A 17,108-nucleotide genomic window follows, 5' to 3' on the forward strand; every position below is an offset into this window, starting at 1 on the left:
GGTGCGTACCTTCTAACCCACTCCTTCCCCTTTCCCGGTGCCCATGCCTTTTGTTCCTGGCCTTTGCAGGGGTGGTCTCCTTGGCCTGGAATGTTCCTGCTTTTTCCTTCACCTTTTTCACCTGGCTGGCTCCTTAGACATCATCTCCTCCAGGAAGCCTTCCTTGACTAACCCCTCCCCAAACACAAATCAGGGTCTTTCAGGTGGCTGTTATGGTTTATATCTAGATGTCCCATAGACCCTCAGGGGCTCATAGGCAGGGCTTTTTGAAGATGATGGATTATACCTGACTTGCGGTTAGGAGGTGGGGGTCTGGTTGGAGGAGGACACGATCTGAAGGTTTTATCTCCCTTCTTGGCGCTTCCTCCACTCTGCTTCCTGGGTGCTACGACAGGAGCAGCTTGTCCTCTCCTGTGCCCCTCTGCTGCCCTGCTGGAAGCTAGCAGACTACGGGCTAGAAACAGGAGCTGAAATAAACTTCTTCAGTTGTGGGTGTTGGGTATTGTGTCCCAGCAATGAGAAAGTGGCCCACTCCTAATCAGGCTATGCGTATGGGCTTCCAGTGCCAGGATGCTCGATTCTGTTTTAACTTCTGCCCATCTGTTCCTAGAAGCCCTGTGGGTGGGTGTAGGGCTAAGCCCTGGAGCTGACCCAGAGCAGCCTGACAGAAGGTCATGGAAAGACCCATCCATCCCTGCTCCTGAGCCTTCCCTGCCTGCTCCCAGAATGCTATGGGGTAGGAAAACAAGGGCAGCTGCTGCCAAGCTTCCAGGGCTTCTGTGCTCCAACTGACACTTTGATACTACTGACAGGAGCTCCTCACTGGGCCCTCAGGACACCACAGGAGTGGGGTTGTTAGACTGTCTCAGATGAAGAAACCAGGAAACTAAGGAGGTAAGCAAACCTCCCAGGCTGTCCGGAACAAGTCTGGACTTTGGAACCATCAGCCTGTGCTCCTCTTGCCAGGCCCATGCCTTGCTCACTGCAACCTCAGCAGCCACTTCTTCCTGGCCTCAAGTCTCCCCACCACAAGCGATAATGGTACTTACTTCCCTGAGAGAAGAGTAAATGAAAACCATGCTCAGAAAAGCTCAGAGAAATCTCCACAAGCATTGACTGTTAGCATTTCAGACTGGGAGAAAGAAAAGAGGCCAAGAATATGCAATCTTCCCCTTTATGAAAGTGGCTTCTTTATTTTGAGGACAGAAAATAAGACTATCATTTGGGCAGATGCTCCAGTTTTGTCCAAAATAATTTATTTACCAGCCTTACAAAAAATATGTTGGCAAGAGAAAAGTAAGTCTTATAGGAGCAGGCAAGCCTGTCCTTCCTTCTAGTGGCTTCCCTGGGACCCTGCCAGAGGGTGGGGAGTGGAAGGGACTCTCAAGCTCAGGATGGAAAAGGTCAGGAAGCAGAGGGCTGTCCGGAGCCCTCCTGGCCATGGTGGCCGACCCTGCAGGCACTGAGGCACTTGTGGGTAAATGCTGGGGGCCCCCACCCTTTGGGAGAGCCGAGAGCTGCCCCAGGAGGACGGGGACACTGCGGGCCAGTCAGGGTGGAGCTGCATGCTCAGTCAGTCTCGGAGGCAAGGCCCCTGGGCCGGGGCTGAGGGGGCACAGCTTGTGGGGTAGAGACCCCACCTACAGCCTCAGGGGGCCCCCCATCCTCTGTGTGCACTTTCTGCGCTTCCACCTGCGTAGGTGAGCTTGAGAAGGCTGGGCCAGGGGAGGCCGGGCTGGGGGAGGCCGGGGAACGTCGGCTCTGGCGTCGGGCAGGTTGAGGGGGAACAGGGGGCAATGGGGGTGGCACTGTGGGAGCCCGGAGGCTGCTGCCCACCAGTCGGCGGGGCAGAGCCCGAGGAGTCACAGGGCTACTGGGGGTCGGGGCAGGGACTGGAGAGGAGCGGGTGCTGGAGAGCTGGGGGGGTGGCAAGGTGGGCCGGGCCGGCGCGGGGCGCTTGGCTGTGGAGGAAGGAAAATGGGAGGGGGTTCAACATCACAAGCCTGTGGTGCCTCCGCCGAGCTCGGCCCCACCTCAGGACCTTTGTATATGCTGTCCCTTCTGTAATGGACACTTGCCACAGCCAGCCACTCATCAGCAGGTCTCCCTTCACAAACTTTACTCCGTCAGGGCCTCCCCAACCACCCTCACTGCAGCAGCGCCCTGCCCCACCCCTGTCTTTACAGGACTTATTCTCTGAAATGATCGCATCCATTTCCTCTTGGTCACTGCTTGTCTCCCTCATGACAACATAAAGCTAGCGAGGGCACTGTGTGAGTGGCTGCCTAGCCCTGTGCTGTGCACACAGTAGGCCTCTATACCCACCTGAATAAACAGGCAGCGTGTGTTCGTGCGGACACCTGGGTCTTGCTCACCTCCTCTCAGAAGCCCACCCGAGCTACCCCACCCTGGCTCCCAAAGATCCAACCCTGTGAGGGGTGGGCGTGAGGGTTGGGACTCCCGCTCTAGCTCCACCTGCTGGAGATCTAGGGTGGACCCTGCCTGCCCCCCCCCCCCACTGCTTTTTCCTCATTGGTGAGAGGTGAGAGCCCATAGCTCCTGTGATGACAGTGCTTTGAGCAAATGCCCTGGCCACCTCCTATCCAGGAGGCTCCCTGGGTGGCCCACCTGCTCCTGGAGCTGCCTGACACAGTGCCCCAGGTGGCCATGCTAGGTGCCCAGGGCCGGTGGGACCTCCCAAGGGTGCCCGTGGCCCTGGTGAAGACTCCCTGCCCTTCTCACCTGTTGGACCCAGGTGACAGGTGAGTGCATCAGAGGTCTCAGGAGAGGGTTCCCTGCGCCCACCTCTTCCTGTTCCCTCAGCCCTCTGTGACCTCCGGGCTTCTGCAACTCGGAATACCAGGCTTTCTCTTTTCTGGTCCTGGAGTCCCACCCTCTCCCTTCAGCCTGTCTTTCTCCACTGGGCCCTTCAAGGCAAGTGCAGTTACTGTCCCATCCCACAGAGGAGGAAGCTGAGACTAGGACTGGCAAGGTCACTTGCCCAGTCACAGAGCTGAACCTGAACCTACAGTGCCAGGCAGGGAAGCTGGGCTTCCCACCTCCTGCATCTGTGGTCTCCCCTGGTGGTCTAAAGGGACAGGTGGCCTGGGATTGCCCCGCTTCCCACCCTCTCTGGCCCCTTCTCCGCTCCCACAGCCAACTCACTCCTCCGGGCCGTGTCCTCTGCTGGGGCAGCTGTCCCCGAGGCGCTCCTGTTGACCATGGGCGAGACTGGTCTGGGTGGCACTTCCGACTCTGTCCTGAGAGAGAAGGACAGGAGAGGGGCGGGGCAGGCTTGGCCATCTCCTAAAATTCACCTGCAACCTTGGGGAGACTCCCAGGTCTCTGCTCCCCAGGAAGGCCTTTCCTGTGGTTCCCCACTCAGCCCCCAGGGTGCCCCCTATTCCCCAACATCACAGACACCTCTGGGGACATGCTACTCTCCACAACCCTGTGATGCCAGCTCAAAGACAGCACTTATTTGCCTGGGTCACCAGAGGGAACCCGGTGTGGGCCACACAGTCTGTGGGAAACTGAACAATTCCTGCTTGGTACAGAGGCAACACCACCCCACGAAGCCCTTCTGGACTTGGGCTGGGGATTTAGCTCAGTGGTTCCAGTGCCTGCTTCTCAGGCACAAGGACCCGAGTTCAATCCCTGGTACCAAAAAAAAAAAAAAGCCCTTCTGGACTTAAAGGATTGGGGAGAAGACTGGAAGGTGTTTACAAATTCCTGAATGACCACCTCCTAGCTCCCTAAATCCACAGGGCCTGAAACAGTGCCTGGCACATAGTAGGTGCTCAGTTAATCACCACAGAAAGAATAAGGAGTCACATCTAAGGCTAAGCAGGGGATCACCCCCAGGTCCCTGCCTGGGAACTGGGAGATAGGTCTTTCAGATGAAAATAGCAATAATGACCTTTCCTAAGTCCTGAGAGAGGCCAGGAGAGGGGCAGTTCATACTCCTTGTTTCCTACCTTTCCTTGGGTACCACTAAGGCTGAGCCCAGGGCCAAGGCTGGGGCTGGGGCCGGGGTGGTTGCTGGAGTGGGCATAGAAACAAGTGGCGACTCTTCAGCAGCTGGTCCATCGCCGACCTTGTCCTGGGGGGCGAGGGCTGAGAAAAGGCCGGACACATTGAAGTTGATGTCTGGGGACAGAAAGAGCAGGTCTCAAATTCAGAGCCTTCACCAGCCTGGGCAGGGGAGGGGACCCAGGGGGAGCTTCTCAGAGGCAGGAGCTTCACCTCCAGGAAAGAGGGTGTCCGAGTTCTGTATCAGAGCCTCGACCACGCCCACCACCTGGATAGATGACACGGAGGCTGCGTCCAGCTGGGCCTGGTTCCTGGCACAGAAAAGGAGACAAAGTAAGTCATCCACCTGGAAAAGATTCAGTCCCGCACCCCGACAGATGTCCCTAGTCAGTCAAGGGCCCTGTCCCCTGTTCTCGGATCCAGACAGTCCCTAACCAGCAACTGTCTCCACACACTGACGAAATCTGTGCGCCATGTGGGGCCCGGGAAGTAACGATGATTCCTCACATGCCTCAGCACTTTACAGTTTGTAACACTTCTCACGACGTCATCTGATTCCCAAAGCAAAGCCCCTGAAAGCTTTTACAGTCTCTCCTCAATTTACAGATGAGGAAGTGGAGGTCCAAAGAGTGACTCCTCAAGCCCATCTCTGGGCTCCCAGCCTCCAGCTCAGGCCACCCTGCAGCCCAGTGCTGCCCTTACCCAGAATGCCTGTGTCCAAAGGCCTGTGGGGTCCTGGACTTTCAGGCTGCTCCTCATGCAGCCTTGGGTCAGGAGCCGGCCCATCTCTACACATGGGGAAACTGAGGCCTTGGGGAAGTAAGCAGCAGATGGCTTGGGAGGGGACTGCTTCCCTTCTGTCATCTTCCCCTGCCCATGGCTCCTCACCCTTCTTTCTCAGGTGGCCACAGCAGGTTGGGCCCCAGAACGATGGCAATGTTGCTGGGTGTCATCTTGTTTACGTCCTGCTCCTCCACCAGCCGGGCCAGGAACTTCATTAGGTACCTGGGCAGAAGGTAGGCTTGGGATGGGGCTGGGGCACTTTGGGCCATAAACACCCATCATGCCGAGGCCTGAGAACCTCCCAGCCCTGTATTTCCAGAGTGGAAAGGAATCATACAGGGTGGCTTTTAACTTTTTATTTTTGGAGTGCTGGGAATAGAACTCAGCCTTATGCATGCTAGGCCACTGCCACTGTGCTACACCCCCAGCCCCCAGTTTTAAACTTTTAATAGTTAAATCAGCTGATCCACTTATTAAATGCCAAACATGTCAGGCACAGAGCTATGAGAATCCCAGCCTTGCCGCAGGGTGGGGACTGTTCTGGTCTGCATTTTCCAGGTGACAACACTGACTTACTCCCAGGGCCACACCATGGTTGGCAGGGGTGGGGCAAAGTTCAAGGTATTTATTTCAATGTCTAGTATAAAGAAACACAGCCCATACAGCAAAGCTGTGTTTTCAGAAGTATGGCTTAGGACCTGGAGACAGGACCCGACTTCAACAACCCAGGGCCCCAAGTCCCAGCAGGGCTCTGGCTCCGGGGGTGGCCAGGAAGGTGGCCCGGGCTCACCTGAGGTTGCTGAGGTTCTCAGGGGGCAGGCGGTCGCACACCTCTCGGAGGGCCTCTAGCCGGGCCCCAGACTCTTTCAGGCTGAGGAGAATAAGCCAGTGAGGCCAGGCTCTGCAGCCTCTTCCTCCCCATCTCTCTCATCCCCACGGCTCACCTGGCTGCTCTCACCCAATCATCATAAAGGTCAAAGGTCATCAGGGGCTCTGGCAGCTCCCGGAGATAGGATTTGAGGGCACCTGAAGCAGGGGCAGGGAACAAGGTTAGAGGCAGCCTCCAACCTGCCCCCTGCACCCCCAGTGTCCACCTGTCTCCACGTGGAAGGAACCTCCAGTCCCTGCTCCCACTAACATGTCCAGGTCTGGGCCACGGCCCTTTTGACAAAACGGTTAGTGATCGTGTCCCCAGAAAAATGTACATGCATTTCAGGGTTTCACTGCAAACCCTGTTAGAAACCCTAAGTCTCCTCTGCAGAATATCAGTCCTTAAAGCAGGGCCATCATGGGGTTATTTCAGGGAGGTGCCCCCCACCCCTCCCACCCAGGACTCCTCAGTTCTGGCACCTGCCACAGCATGTGGGTCCGTGCAGAACTCTTCCAGGCTGTGGGGATCCAAGGCCATCGTCTGCTTGAGGCGCTTCAGCACTGAGGCCCCTGCGGCCAGACGAAAGAGGCCCTGGGGCACAAGAGGGGGTGTAGGTCATGGCAGGTGGCAGGGTAGGACACCGGCTGGAAGCCCTGGGTTGCCCATAGCCTGTGCCCTCACTGTGCCCAAGGGTCTGGTGGGCAGAGTGGACTCGACTTCCAGCTCTGTAATTCTGAGCAAAGAGCAGTGCTAGAAATTCTGGGGGAGCTGAGGAAAGCCATGGGGAGACAGGAACCTGGTCAGGAGTAGAAAGGAAAAACAGGGCCAGTAGGACTGACAGGAAGTCTTTTTATCTTTGGATATTATCCACCTATAGTCTTAGGGAGGGGCCAATGCACTGACATCATCAGTAAGGTACAGAGGACAGGTAGGGGCAGCCTGTGACAGTGACTGCACTGTGGAGCCCTTGGTTTCCATGTCACCTCCTTGTGTGACTCAGGGCGTGTTTCCCTCTTTGCCTGTCTCCTCTTTCCAAAATGGAGCCAACAGGGAATCATTACGTGTGGCAAGGAGTGCCACAGGCTTCCGGCATGAGGGAGGTAGCGACCCTCAGTCCACAGGCAGCCATGCCTGCTCCTGGGACCTTGCTCTAATGGGAACTACAGGCACCAGCACAGGGCAGTGTGTGAACAGTGAGGGCAGCTCGAGGGCCCTGATGCCCCTTCCACACCTCTTCCCGCATGCCCTCAGACAGCAGCATCAGCACACAGGCCTCGATGGGCAGGGCGATGTCCCGGCCCAGCTCTTGCAGGTGTGTCCCCAGCGACACCCCATACACCCTGGAGAAGGGGTTGGCCGTCATCGAGGGGGAGGGGTCTGCAGGGATGAGACAGATCAGCGGCCCAGGGCCCCCCCACCGCTGGGCAGTCGGGGGCATCCCCAAGGTGGTACCACTGTGCACCCCCCTCCATGTGCACATCTGGAACCATCCACCATCCCCCTGTGGAACTGCCCAACCTCCACTGGTCCACCATCTCCTCCCTTCTGACTCCTAGAAGGTCTCCTGGCTGTGGTCCTGCCCCTTTCATGCCACCCTCCACAGAGCAGTAACCTCTCCATGCAAACCTAACCTGGGCCTCCCTTGCCCAGAGCTCATCCATGGCTCCCTTGGCCAGCCAAGGTGCCCACCTGCTTGGCTGTGATTCTCCCTCAGCTCAGCCAGGGCGGTGTCCAGAGAGCTCAGTGAGCTGCGATGGTAATCAGCCTGAATCTCCAGGAGCTGTGGGGACAGAGCGACACCTTCAGGGGACTGAGGGGGTGGAGCCTTCCCAGGGGTCCCTGGAGCAGACCTCGCCATCTCTCAGGGGTCCTGGTACCCCTTGGTTCTGGCATCTACCCCCGAGCTCTGATGGCTGGGGCCAAGTCTTGGACTCACGTGGATGAAGTAGTTGGCGTACGAGTCCTCCTTGGTGGCAAAGTGGTACAGGTCGGCCAAGTACTCATCCTTGGGGACACAGAGAGGAGAGTTTACACCAGGGAAGCCATGGGGTCTGGTGGAGAAGCTGAAGCTCTGAAGGGACAGCCACCTGCCCAACTGTGTGTGGAGGGTCCCCACTGGCTCCTCTCTCTGCCAAAGTTTGTACTGGGGCCAGCCCACCAGGAATCCCACAAACTATTGAGGGCTTTTAACAGCTTCTAGTCTCATCTGTGGGTCCCGACATCACTCACCATGCAGTCCTCTTTTTATATTTTATATTTTATTTTGAGACAGATTCTTACTAAGTTGCCCAGGCTGGGCCTGAACTTGTGACCCTCCTGCCTCAGCTTCCTGAGTAGCTGAGATTACAGACATGTATCACTGTGTTTGGCTACCATCATTCTTTTTTGGGGGGGCTGGGGGTGGACAAAGGATTGAGTCCAAGGCCTTTGCACTGAGCCACATTCCCAGCCCTTTTTATTTTTTAAGATGGGGTCTTGCTAAGTTACTTAGATTGGGCTGGAACTAACACTCCTCCTGCCTCAACTTTTCAGAGTGCTGGGATTATAGGTATGACCACAACACCTGACTATAATCATTTTTCATTCACTTACTTGCAGCACTATTCATTCATTCATTCATTCATTCCTTCCTTCCTTCCTTCATTCACTCAGCAAATACACCCCAGGGTCCAGTGCTCATATCCTGTTCCTGCTTCCCATGTTTGCATGTGGTGCAGACAGAGGAGGCCAGGAGGTAATGGACAGTATATAGTGCCTGGCCCCTGACTGTCTTGATCCAAAGCCCACCCCTGCTGCTTCCTAGGGGGGTGGCCTTGGGCAAGTCAGGTCCCCTCTGAGCCTCAGTTTCCTCCTCTGTGAAATGGGGACCGTACCTGCTCACACCAGGGTGCCCACACCCCTCACCTTACATTGCTCTACTCTCCTCTTCAACTCTTCCTCCTCCTCCCTCAGCGTCTCCACCTTGTTGGCAGCCGCTGTGGTGTGGCTATAGCTGCCTGGGCCGCCGCCCAGGCCTTGACCACTGCCAGAGTTCTTGGTGGCTTGGCTGAGCCTGTGGATGATCCCAAGGTGGGGTGGTCACTAGCCCTGCTGCATGCCCAGAGCCAAGTGTCCCCTCTGTATGGGGACCACACAGGGCTCTGGGATCTACAGATGCAAATCCCTTGGCTCTCTGCCCAGACTGAGCCTGAGTGCTCTGAGGTGCCCCCTGGCGGCAGGCTTGGTGATCACAGCCGCCCAGATCAGACCATAGGATGGGGGCCCATGGGCCATCCTGGGATCTTTGAGGATTGGGGGTCTCCGGGCTTTGGGGTCAACCATGTACCCTCACCACATGGGCTTCCATGGACCAGCTGTCACTCTGTGGGCCCTGAAGTCTCCTCCCAGGGCAGCAGGGGCATCAGGCTCTGTGGCCACCCGTGTTCTGCCCCAGGTTCCTTTGGGCTCCTACCTGCTCTTGAGGGTGTTCCAGTCAGACACCAGCTTCTGCAGGCTTTTCTTGTGCTTAAGGATGGCGGGCAGCTCCTCCTGAGGACAGACAAGAGGGGTTCAGGGGCCTGGGGGAGGGAGCTAGAGGCTAGGGAAGCTGGGCCGGGGGCAGGGTCACCTCACTCAGCCTGCTGAGCGGCTGCAGGACATCCCGCTCCAGGGCCATCTCGAACTCGGCCAGGATGCGGGCCAGCTGGTTCTGGATGGCACAGCTCATCTCCAAGGCCTTCCTGTGGACAGAGTGGCCGGTGAGCCCAGGCTTGATGGCTCTCACCCCACCCTACCCCCAACTTGGTGGGGCCTCCCCTCCCCATCACTTCCTACTCCTTTGGCCCCTGCCCAGCCCTAGTCATCCTCACTAACCTAACACTGTTTCCAGCCTGGTCATCCTTCCCACCAGGATGCCCTTGCTGATTCAGACCCCTCCCAGCCCTGACTGCACCTCAGCACCCTTAGGTAGCCATGCTCACCCCATGCTGGAGTCGGGGTCCAGCTCCTTGAAGCTCTCTGCCATCGTGGAGGACAAAGCCATGAGGGGAAGCTTCTTCTGCAGGGACAGTGGGCAGGCTGGGCTGTGAGCCTAAGTGCAGCTGGCTCCCCAACCCACCTGAGCACCCAGTGAGCCCAGGGCAGGGGACAAGGGGACCCAGGAGGCCATAGTCACAGGTTCAAGTGGAAACTGGAGTGCAACATGGGATGGAGGGGGTGATGACCCTGCTGACCACGTAAGAGCCTTACCCAACTGGGGTCCCCTTTCCCCTCTCCCAGAGGTCACCTGATTGGGCAGGAAGGAATGACCAAGTCCCATCACAGGTTAGGAAACTACCAAGCACAGAGGGCAAGAAGGGTCAAGGCTGAGGTTGAGGGTGAAAGAAAGGAGGAGCAAGCATGACAATGGGACTCTGTCTCCTCCCCAGGGGATACATGGCTGACCTGGCCAACACTGAGCACTGAGCTCAAACCTTCCACTGACCTCCCTGTTCCCAACCTCAACTCTGCCTGAGCCTCATAGAATTGTTGACTGACTTCAAAACATGCCCTCCATGCTTCCACCTGGGTTATGGATAGCACTAGCTTTGAAGTTACAGACAACAGGGGTCAAACCTCACGTTTGTCACTTGCTAGCAGTGTGACCTTTGGTGAGTAACTTAAAGCCTCCATTTCCTCATTTGTAGAACAGCACCTCCTGCTAGGGTGGGGGCCAGCAATCAGTGAGGCAATGTGGATCCCATCTTAGCAACAGACTGGCAGACATGGATCAATAAATGCCGCCTGCTGATTAATACCCCTGAGTGTCACTTAAAATCCAGCTCAAATGTCGCTCCCTTAGGAGGGTGCCTGGTGGAGAGCTTGCTCTGTGTGATGATAGCAGAGATGTTCAGGTGCAGCCAGAGGCCTGGCCTTGCCCACAAGGATGGTGCAGAGGGAAGCAGGGTCAAGAAGGGGTTGAGGAGGCCGTGGGGCCTCAAGTGGTACCCGAGTGCCCCTGGTGCCCAAGGCTCATACTGGCAGGGAGACCCCAGCCCTGAGCTCACCACACGCTTGTCCATGTCAGCCCCACTCTGGCCCTGCAGACAGGCCAGCAGCCGCTTGTGGACATTGTGGGCTGCCCGCTTGGCAGGCTCCAGCCGCTGCTCCACCTGGGAAGAAGGAGGTGTGGGGGCAGTGGACTGTGGGGCAGCGGTAGCCCCTCACTGTCCTGTAGCTCCCCTGAGCAGGAACTGCCTTTCTCCTCCCTCTGCCTGGGGACCCCATGGCCAAGAGTGCAGGGAATGACTCAACTTCAGGGCAGGGCAGCCAGCGTCCCTGCATGCCCCAAGTCCCTTCCCCAGCCTGCATGGGCCTGCCTCCCACGCCCAGGCACGTACCTGCAGCAGCTCCTCACCCAGGAACTCAGCTGTCTCCGGGGTGCTGTGGGGAGGGCAGCTTGTGCTGAGCCAGCCTAAGCTAGGAAACCTCCCACCTCCCCCTGTCCCCTGCAGGACACCTGGACACCACGGCTTTCACAGCCCCTTCCAGGTGGGCCCACCCTGGGTGGCCCGGCTTCATCTCAGTCAGAGCACATTCCATGGGGGGGGAATAGGATTCACGGCTTTTTCCTCCTCCACCCTGGGCTGTGTCCTGAGAGAGGGTGGGCCCCCAAAACTCAAGGGGGCCCTGCTCTGGGACACAGGGTCAAAGCCTCTCTACTGCTCACCCCGCAAAGTGCCAGCCTTGCCCGGAAAGAGGAGGCCTAGGCGGGCCCCAAGAACGGGAAGTGTGGGAGCTGGGACTCCCAGGCTGTGAGCCCCACAGGACTCTGGACAGCAGCGGCAGGCAGGGTGGGCAGGCCCTGAATCCCTGCCCGGGGACACATGAGGATGCTGAGGCCCAGAACAAGGTGGCCTGACTGCTGGTGCACACGGCGCCCATGCCCTCGTGACACCAGAACAAGTCTCAGGACACCCAGTCCCCTCCTCTGGGCCCAGAGAATGGGGAACTCGGGGCTGGGGAAGAGGAGCAGAGAAGATAGGCCCTCAGAGGCCCCTCAAACTTCCGGCCTCCGTGGACCAGCTCAGGGACTAGGAGTTGCAACGGGGAGACCTGGGAACGTTTCCACCTGAGCCTGGGAAAAGCAGAAGCAAGACAGAGAAGCAGAAGGCCTGGGGCGGGAGGAGGGGCAGGACGCTGCGGGGCAGGGGAGGCCCCTCCTCCAACAGGCCGGGACCCTGTCTGCTCCCCTCCCCCAAGGTCTGGGCCCTAATCCGCCTTCCCCTCCCCCACCCAGCAGTCTGAGGTGGGTAACTGTCCCCATTACCCTGAGGGGACAAGTGAGGCTGGATAGGACTGTGGATTCAGAAGCTCAGGGCGCAGAGAGGGTGCATTCTCCCCACTGCAGGTCCCTGTCGGGGACCGGGGCGCCACTTCTCCTCAAGGCCAGCCCTGACTGGGCAACCTGGTGGCGTTCGCAGGGGAGCAAGCGAGGGCAGGACTCCAGCCGGTAGGAGGGAGGCTGCCCAGCTGTCCTCCGCCATTCCCTCCGGTCCCCCTACCGGTCTACACCCGCTCTGGTCCTGCAGGGCAACAGCGGGGCTGCCAGGAAGGGGGCGACACTCACCGTCCCAAGCTGCCCGTCTGGGCCAGCTGCCGCATGCGGTGCAGCTGTCTCTTCATCATTTTGGGGCCAGGCTGGCGGCGACGGGGTCGCGCTGGGGGTCGAGGCCGGCAGTCCCCGGCCCAGCAGTGGTCTTGCGCGCAGCGCCCCGGATGGGTGGGCGGCGCTCGGGCTTCCTGGGCCTCCGCGCTGCGCTCGCTCGGCCTCTCTCCGCCCCGCCCGCGGCTCCGCCCCCGGCCCCCAGGTCACTCCTCGCTCCAAGTTTGTCTCCCCGTTCTCTCCCAGTTACCAGGCCCCGCCGACCCCCGACGCGGCAAGGTGGCAGCCCGCTGTCGCAGGTGGAGCGCGGCTCCTCCCCTGCCCCGCCCCGCCCCTGTGGCGGGAAGCAGGTAAGCCCGCCCGCCCCTGCCCGCGCTCTGCCGCCCTAGGGACCAACAATCTTTCCACCCTTCTGAACGGGAAAAGGGCTCTGTCCTCGGTGCCCAGGAGGGACAGGGCGAGGACGGGCCCTCCTGACCTGCCCTAGCCCTTGGGGCACCTGGAGGGATGCTGGCCTCAACTTCCTCCCGGGAAGACCTCAGGGCCTGAAGCCCAAGGCCACATCTGCTCGTCCCTTGCTCCCCCGCTGAGGCCTTTGCTTCTTGGTTTTTGGTTGGTTTGTTTGTTTGGTACGGGGATCGAACTCCGAACTCGGACCTTGGGCTTGCGAGGCAGGCGGCAGAACCACTGAGCTAAATCCCCAGCCCTGTTTATTTTTGAGACAAGTTCTCGCTGTGTAGTTCAGGATGTCCTCAACTCACTATGTAGCCCAGGCTGGCCTCAAACTCACGGTGATCCTCCTGCCTCACCCTCTGAGTTCTGGGATTATAGGTACCACCACACCTGGCTGACCTTTGCTTCTTAGGACTCCCTCTGTCAAGTCCCTGGAACTCTGCACTCCCTGTCTCTAGTGGCCTGAAGGGACAGCTGTCCTAGACCTGCCCATCCTGCTAAATGGACGATATACCTCTGCCTGCCCCTCCAGCCTCCAGGTTTCTGCTCCTGTCCTCCCTTTAAGGGGGTCATGCCGCCCTCCAGTCTCCAGAAACTCCTGGAGCACGGGCTTCAGGAGGGGTCTTTTCCATCTGTAAAGTGCCCTCCTCTCTTGCCTCCTGGCAGATGTCCTCAGGCTCTGCCCATCCTTCCCGTGAAGCAATGATATGAGTGCTGCTCTTACCCCCTAAACTCAGTAGGAGTTGAGTCCTCCACCTAAAACCAAGCTGGGGCCAGGGATTTAGCTCTGTGGTTTCATTGTCTGCTGCGCAAGCGCAAGGACCGGAGTTTGATCCCCAGTACCAAAACCAAGCTGGGCACACAGTAGGTGCTTCACAACTGCTGCTTAATGAAAGACTGGAGAACCATGCTGGGCAACTGTATATAAGTTCTCCTGTCCCTGCCCCCCACCCCTGAAGCACAGGATCCTGGGGTGGGGTGAGGGTGGGGGGCTCTGGAGGGCCCTGCCAGCCAGCTCTCTGCAATTGTTAGCTACAGTCCCCTTCCAGACTCCTTGAGCACCTACTGTGTGAGGTGCACAGACTGGGCTCTTTTCAAAGGCAGTACCTTGGCCTCAGACAGGTCCATCTTCTCCGTGCCCAGCCCAGGGCCTGGTACCTAGAAGGTACTCACTGGAAGGTGGCTGCCTCTCCACTCCCTGAAGGGAGAGCCAAGCAAGCCCCACAGGCAGGGAGGGAGGCAACCAGCAGTTGCTGCAGGGGAGCCCACCTGAGCAGAAGCCTGCCTATCTGCAGTAAGTTGGGAGGCCCCAGGATCAAAGGCCCTGGCCAGGGTTGCCTTTCCCCCAACCTGAAGGCTACTGGCTAGTGATTTGGGGAAAGTGATTCTAGAGGAGGCGGGGCTTGGGCATTGCTTTGATGGAGGGACACACCCTAGTGTGGTATAGACCTGGCCTCCTAAACTGTGGTGCTCCGCTTGGAATGTCTGGGTTTTCGTCCTGGCCTTCCACCTTCCCCACCGGCCAGGGAACTTTGTTGGGGCTTGGTTTTCCATCTTTGCAATGGGTAGACACCTACTGGGTGTGGCTCAAGGAAACTGAAAATTCCCAAGTCAGCTACTTGATCCCAGGTGCCACCTCTCGTGTGGTGCTTCTCCTCTGTTCCAGCCCAGTCTCCTACTGGTGTCACACTGAGTTTGAGCATGTCCATCTGGCCTGAAGGTTCCTGAGGGCAAGGTCTCTATACCTCTGTCCCTCCTGGTCTGGCCCAGGGCAGAAGTGTGGGCTGTGGCAGCAAACAACTCAGTCCATTAAGAGGCTGCTCACACTCTTGCCCTCCCTGCTCCACCCTGATCTAGGCTCCTCTCCAGCTGGACCCAGGGGACTTCTGGGACTCAGTTGGGTGGGGCTGCTGTACCTCTTGGCTGAGTGACCCATGTACCTTAGGGCCTCCCTTGTCACACTTGTGTTGAATCATAGCCCGCTGGAAGCCTGAAAGGTTGGATCATAGGCTATTCCTAAGGAATGATGTTGCAATCAGAGCCTGACAGGCCCAGGAATTTCAATACCTGAATGTTGTGATTGTGCCTCTTTAGAACTGTGGGTGCAGACAGGAACCTTAGAAGTCACCAGCTGACCCTCCCTTCCCCAACCAAGGGGCTTGTTGATTTGGTGGATCTCCACCAGGCTGGGCCTCTCCTGAGTAGAGTATGGGTCTTATCTGGCTCATGCTGAGTCCTTTGGGACCCATTGTCTTAGTCATGGGAACTCAGTAGACGCGGAAGACCTGAATGGCAAGGGAGAATGTTGTGTCAATGTACACTTAAACTGCAAGGACAGAGCGGGGGTGTGTGGATGGAGCTGGCCTGCCCAGCTCTGGCTGTCACTAGCTGAGTGATCTTGGGCAAGACAGTCTACCTCTCAGACCTGGCATCCTCCTCGGGAAGATGGACCTCTTGGGTTGTTGGATTAAATGAATGAAGGCTGTCATGGCTTGTGTCTTTTTTTTTTTTTTTTGGTACCGGGGATCGAACTCGGATCCTTGTGCTTGCACAGCAGTCAGGGAAACCACTGAGCTAAATCCCCGGCCCTGGCTTGTGTCTTGATGCTCTCCCACCCCAAAGCCTCATCCAGTCAGTGGGCCTTTTTCTGGAATTGATTTATGGTGCAGTGCTAGGCTCAAGGGCACTAGGATTGAGGGAGTGAGTGCTGCTGGACCTAAGTAATCTGCATAAGATAAAAGGGGCAGAAAGATTCTGTTGAGGGCTCCTCCTCCTCTCTTGTTGGATTTGCTGTCTTCTGCTTGCCACGAAATTCTCTGAATGCCTCTCTGCCAAGCCCTGCCTTGGAGCCAGGTGATTATGGACCGAAACCTCTACAAACTGCAAGCTAAATAAACCTTTCCCCCTTTAACTTTGGATGTCGGGTATTTTGTCTTAGCAATAAGAGAAAAGTAACTAAGACAAAGGCATAAGATGCTTAAAAAAGTACCTGTCACTATTTCTTGTTTACTCAATATTCAGTCAAGTCAGGAAAGGAAAGACCTTTTACTCCCATTCCTACCTCAGCTATGCTCAAAATGTGTCTGGGGCACCCTGGGACAAAAGGACTTACTGTCATTTGTCTTAGCTTGTCCTCTAGTGAGGTATCTTTGTCCCCATTTTACAGGTGAGCAGACCTAGGCTGCTGGCCCAGGCCCCCAGCTGGCTAAGTGGTGGCCAAGCCAGCAGGCAGATCTGACAGCCCTCAAGCCCAGTGTCCCTTCCCACTGTGCCAGAAAGCACTGCCTGGAATGCTATTAATGCTCCCTGTCTTAACCCATGGCCACTGGGAGGGGCCCAGCAGCCTTGGCATGGATTTGTCTGTGAAAAATTTTCACACTCTGGGTAGCTGCTGCTGGTGAAGCCTGAGCAGGATGTGGGCAGGGCAGCCAGTGGTGATGCAGAGGTGGTGGCAGCAGTCAACACTTCTTAGGCGGGCTGACACATTGCTAGTCTATGGCCATACTGGCACTGCCCTCCCAATGGCAGTGTCCAAATGCAGCAGCTTGGGCAGGTGTGCTTTCTGGGACTCTGGAGCTCCCTTGGCCCCTCCCCAAGCCAACAGGAGTTTCCCAAAGGCCTGGCACAGGGCTGAGGCACAGTCCTGGTGGCCCTGGGGGAGTGTGTGCTCTGGACCCCAGTCTGGAGGAGCACAGGCCTGGCAGGCAGAGGGCTGGTGGTGATGATGGGTGGCTGGATGGCAGAAGCAGCGCGCCACCACAGTGGACACCACTCCCTGAGACTGCTGGTCCCCACTCTGCCCTGCACTGTCTGCCTCCAGCACTTAACACCCAGAGCCTCAGCTTTTTGCATTTTCTCAGTGTGGTTCTATGCATTAATGGGGAGCTGCAGGGAGATGTGGCTATGGGCCAGGTCAGGCTCCCCTTGACTACTTGCAGAGCAGGGCTGGCTGGAACCTGCAGAGATCAGGGGAGGGCACAGGTGGGATCCCTGGGCCAGGAGAGGCTTCTGTGTCGCTTCTGGCTTCCTTGAACATATGAGCATGGTGTGCTGCGGTTACTAAAAAATAAACATCTGGCCCTGGCCAGACAAGTAGAGATGGACATGTGGCTATGAGGTCTGGGAAGTCCTGACGCCCTCAGCATGTGGTGGCGGTCACCTTTCAAGGGACAGAAAATGCAGCTCCCCAGGGGAGCCCAGCCTGACCCCTAACTCCAGACCTGTCTGAATAGGCAGCTTTGGGGAAGGTCAGGGCGTGCATGGTACAGGGCTGTTCAAGAGCACTGGCGTGACAGTGATGGGTTAGGACGAGGGGAGGGCAAGTGACCCAGATTGTAGCAGCCTGAG

The 17,108-nt window shown here is 57.7% G+C and overlaps 1 protein-coding gene across 2 annotated transcripts; it reads right to left on the bottom strand.

The window, feature by feature from the left end:
• Window positions 1-1,234: 1,234 nt before the first annotated feature.
• Sh3bp1 (SH3 domain binding protein 1) lies at window positions 1,235-12,480 on the bottom strand. Of its 2 annotated transcripts, none has more exons than XM_087213911.1 (18): window positions 12,273-12,480; window positions 11,044-11,086; window positions 10,711-10,815; window positions 9,646-9,722; window positions 9,294-9,405; window positions 9,138-9,214; window positions 8,591-8,738; window positions 7,623-7,691; window positions 7,376-7,466; window positions 6,918-7,063; window positions 6,166-6,277; window positions 5,760-5,841; window positions 5,606-5,686; window positions 4,921-5,037; window positions 4,246-4,343; window positions 3,978-4,116; window positions 3,166-3,260; window positions 1,235-1,961 (listed from the first exon to the last, which is right to left on the bottom strand). In XM_087213911.1, exons 1-18 carry the CDS (start codon window positions 12,329-12,331, stop codon window positions 1,570-1,572), a joined length of 2,043 nt encoding a protein of 680 aa, XP_087070037.1. In that variant the 5' UTR covers window positions 12,332-12,480; the 3' UTR covers window positions 1,235-1,569. The 2 variants fall into 2 exon arrangements, with proteins under 2 accessions (XP_087070037.1, XP_004845705.2); XM_004845648.4 differs by having other exon boundaries at window positions 3,978-4,149.
• Window positions 12,481-17,108: the final 4,628 nt, after the last annotated feature.

The sequence above is a fragment of the Heterocephalus glaber genome, unplaced genomic scaffold (genome assembly GCF_053883595.1).
Source record: "Heterocephalus glaber isolate CG9 unplaced genomic scaffold, H.glaber_assembly_v1.0 deba00001444, whole genome shotgun sequence".
Taxonomy (NCBI): Eukaryota; Metazoa; Chordata; class Mammalia; order Rodentia; family Bathyergidae; genus Heterocephalus; species Heterocephalus glaber.

What these genes read in the sequence shown, in the direction of transcription:
- Sh3bp1 (XM_004845648.4), bottom strand. Translation starts at nt 12,331, where the DNA reads ATGATGAAGAGACAGCTGCACCGCATGCGGCAGCTGGCCCAGACGGGC. An exon ending in TTAGTGGTACCCAAGGAAAG is followed by an intron (nt 3,261 to 3,977) that starts GTAGGAAACAAG and finishes CTTCTCTCTCAG; the next exon opens with GACAGAGTCGGAAGTGCCAC. An exon ending in AGAGGACACGGCCCGGAGGA is followed by an intron (nt 1,962 to 3,165) that starts GTGAGTTGGCTG and finishes CTTCCTCCACAG; the next exon opens with CCAAGCGCCCCGCGCCGGCC.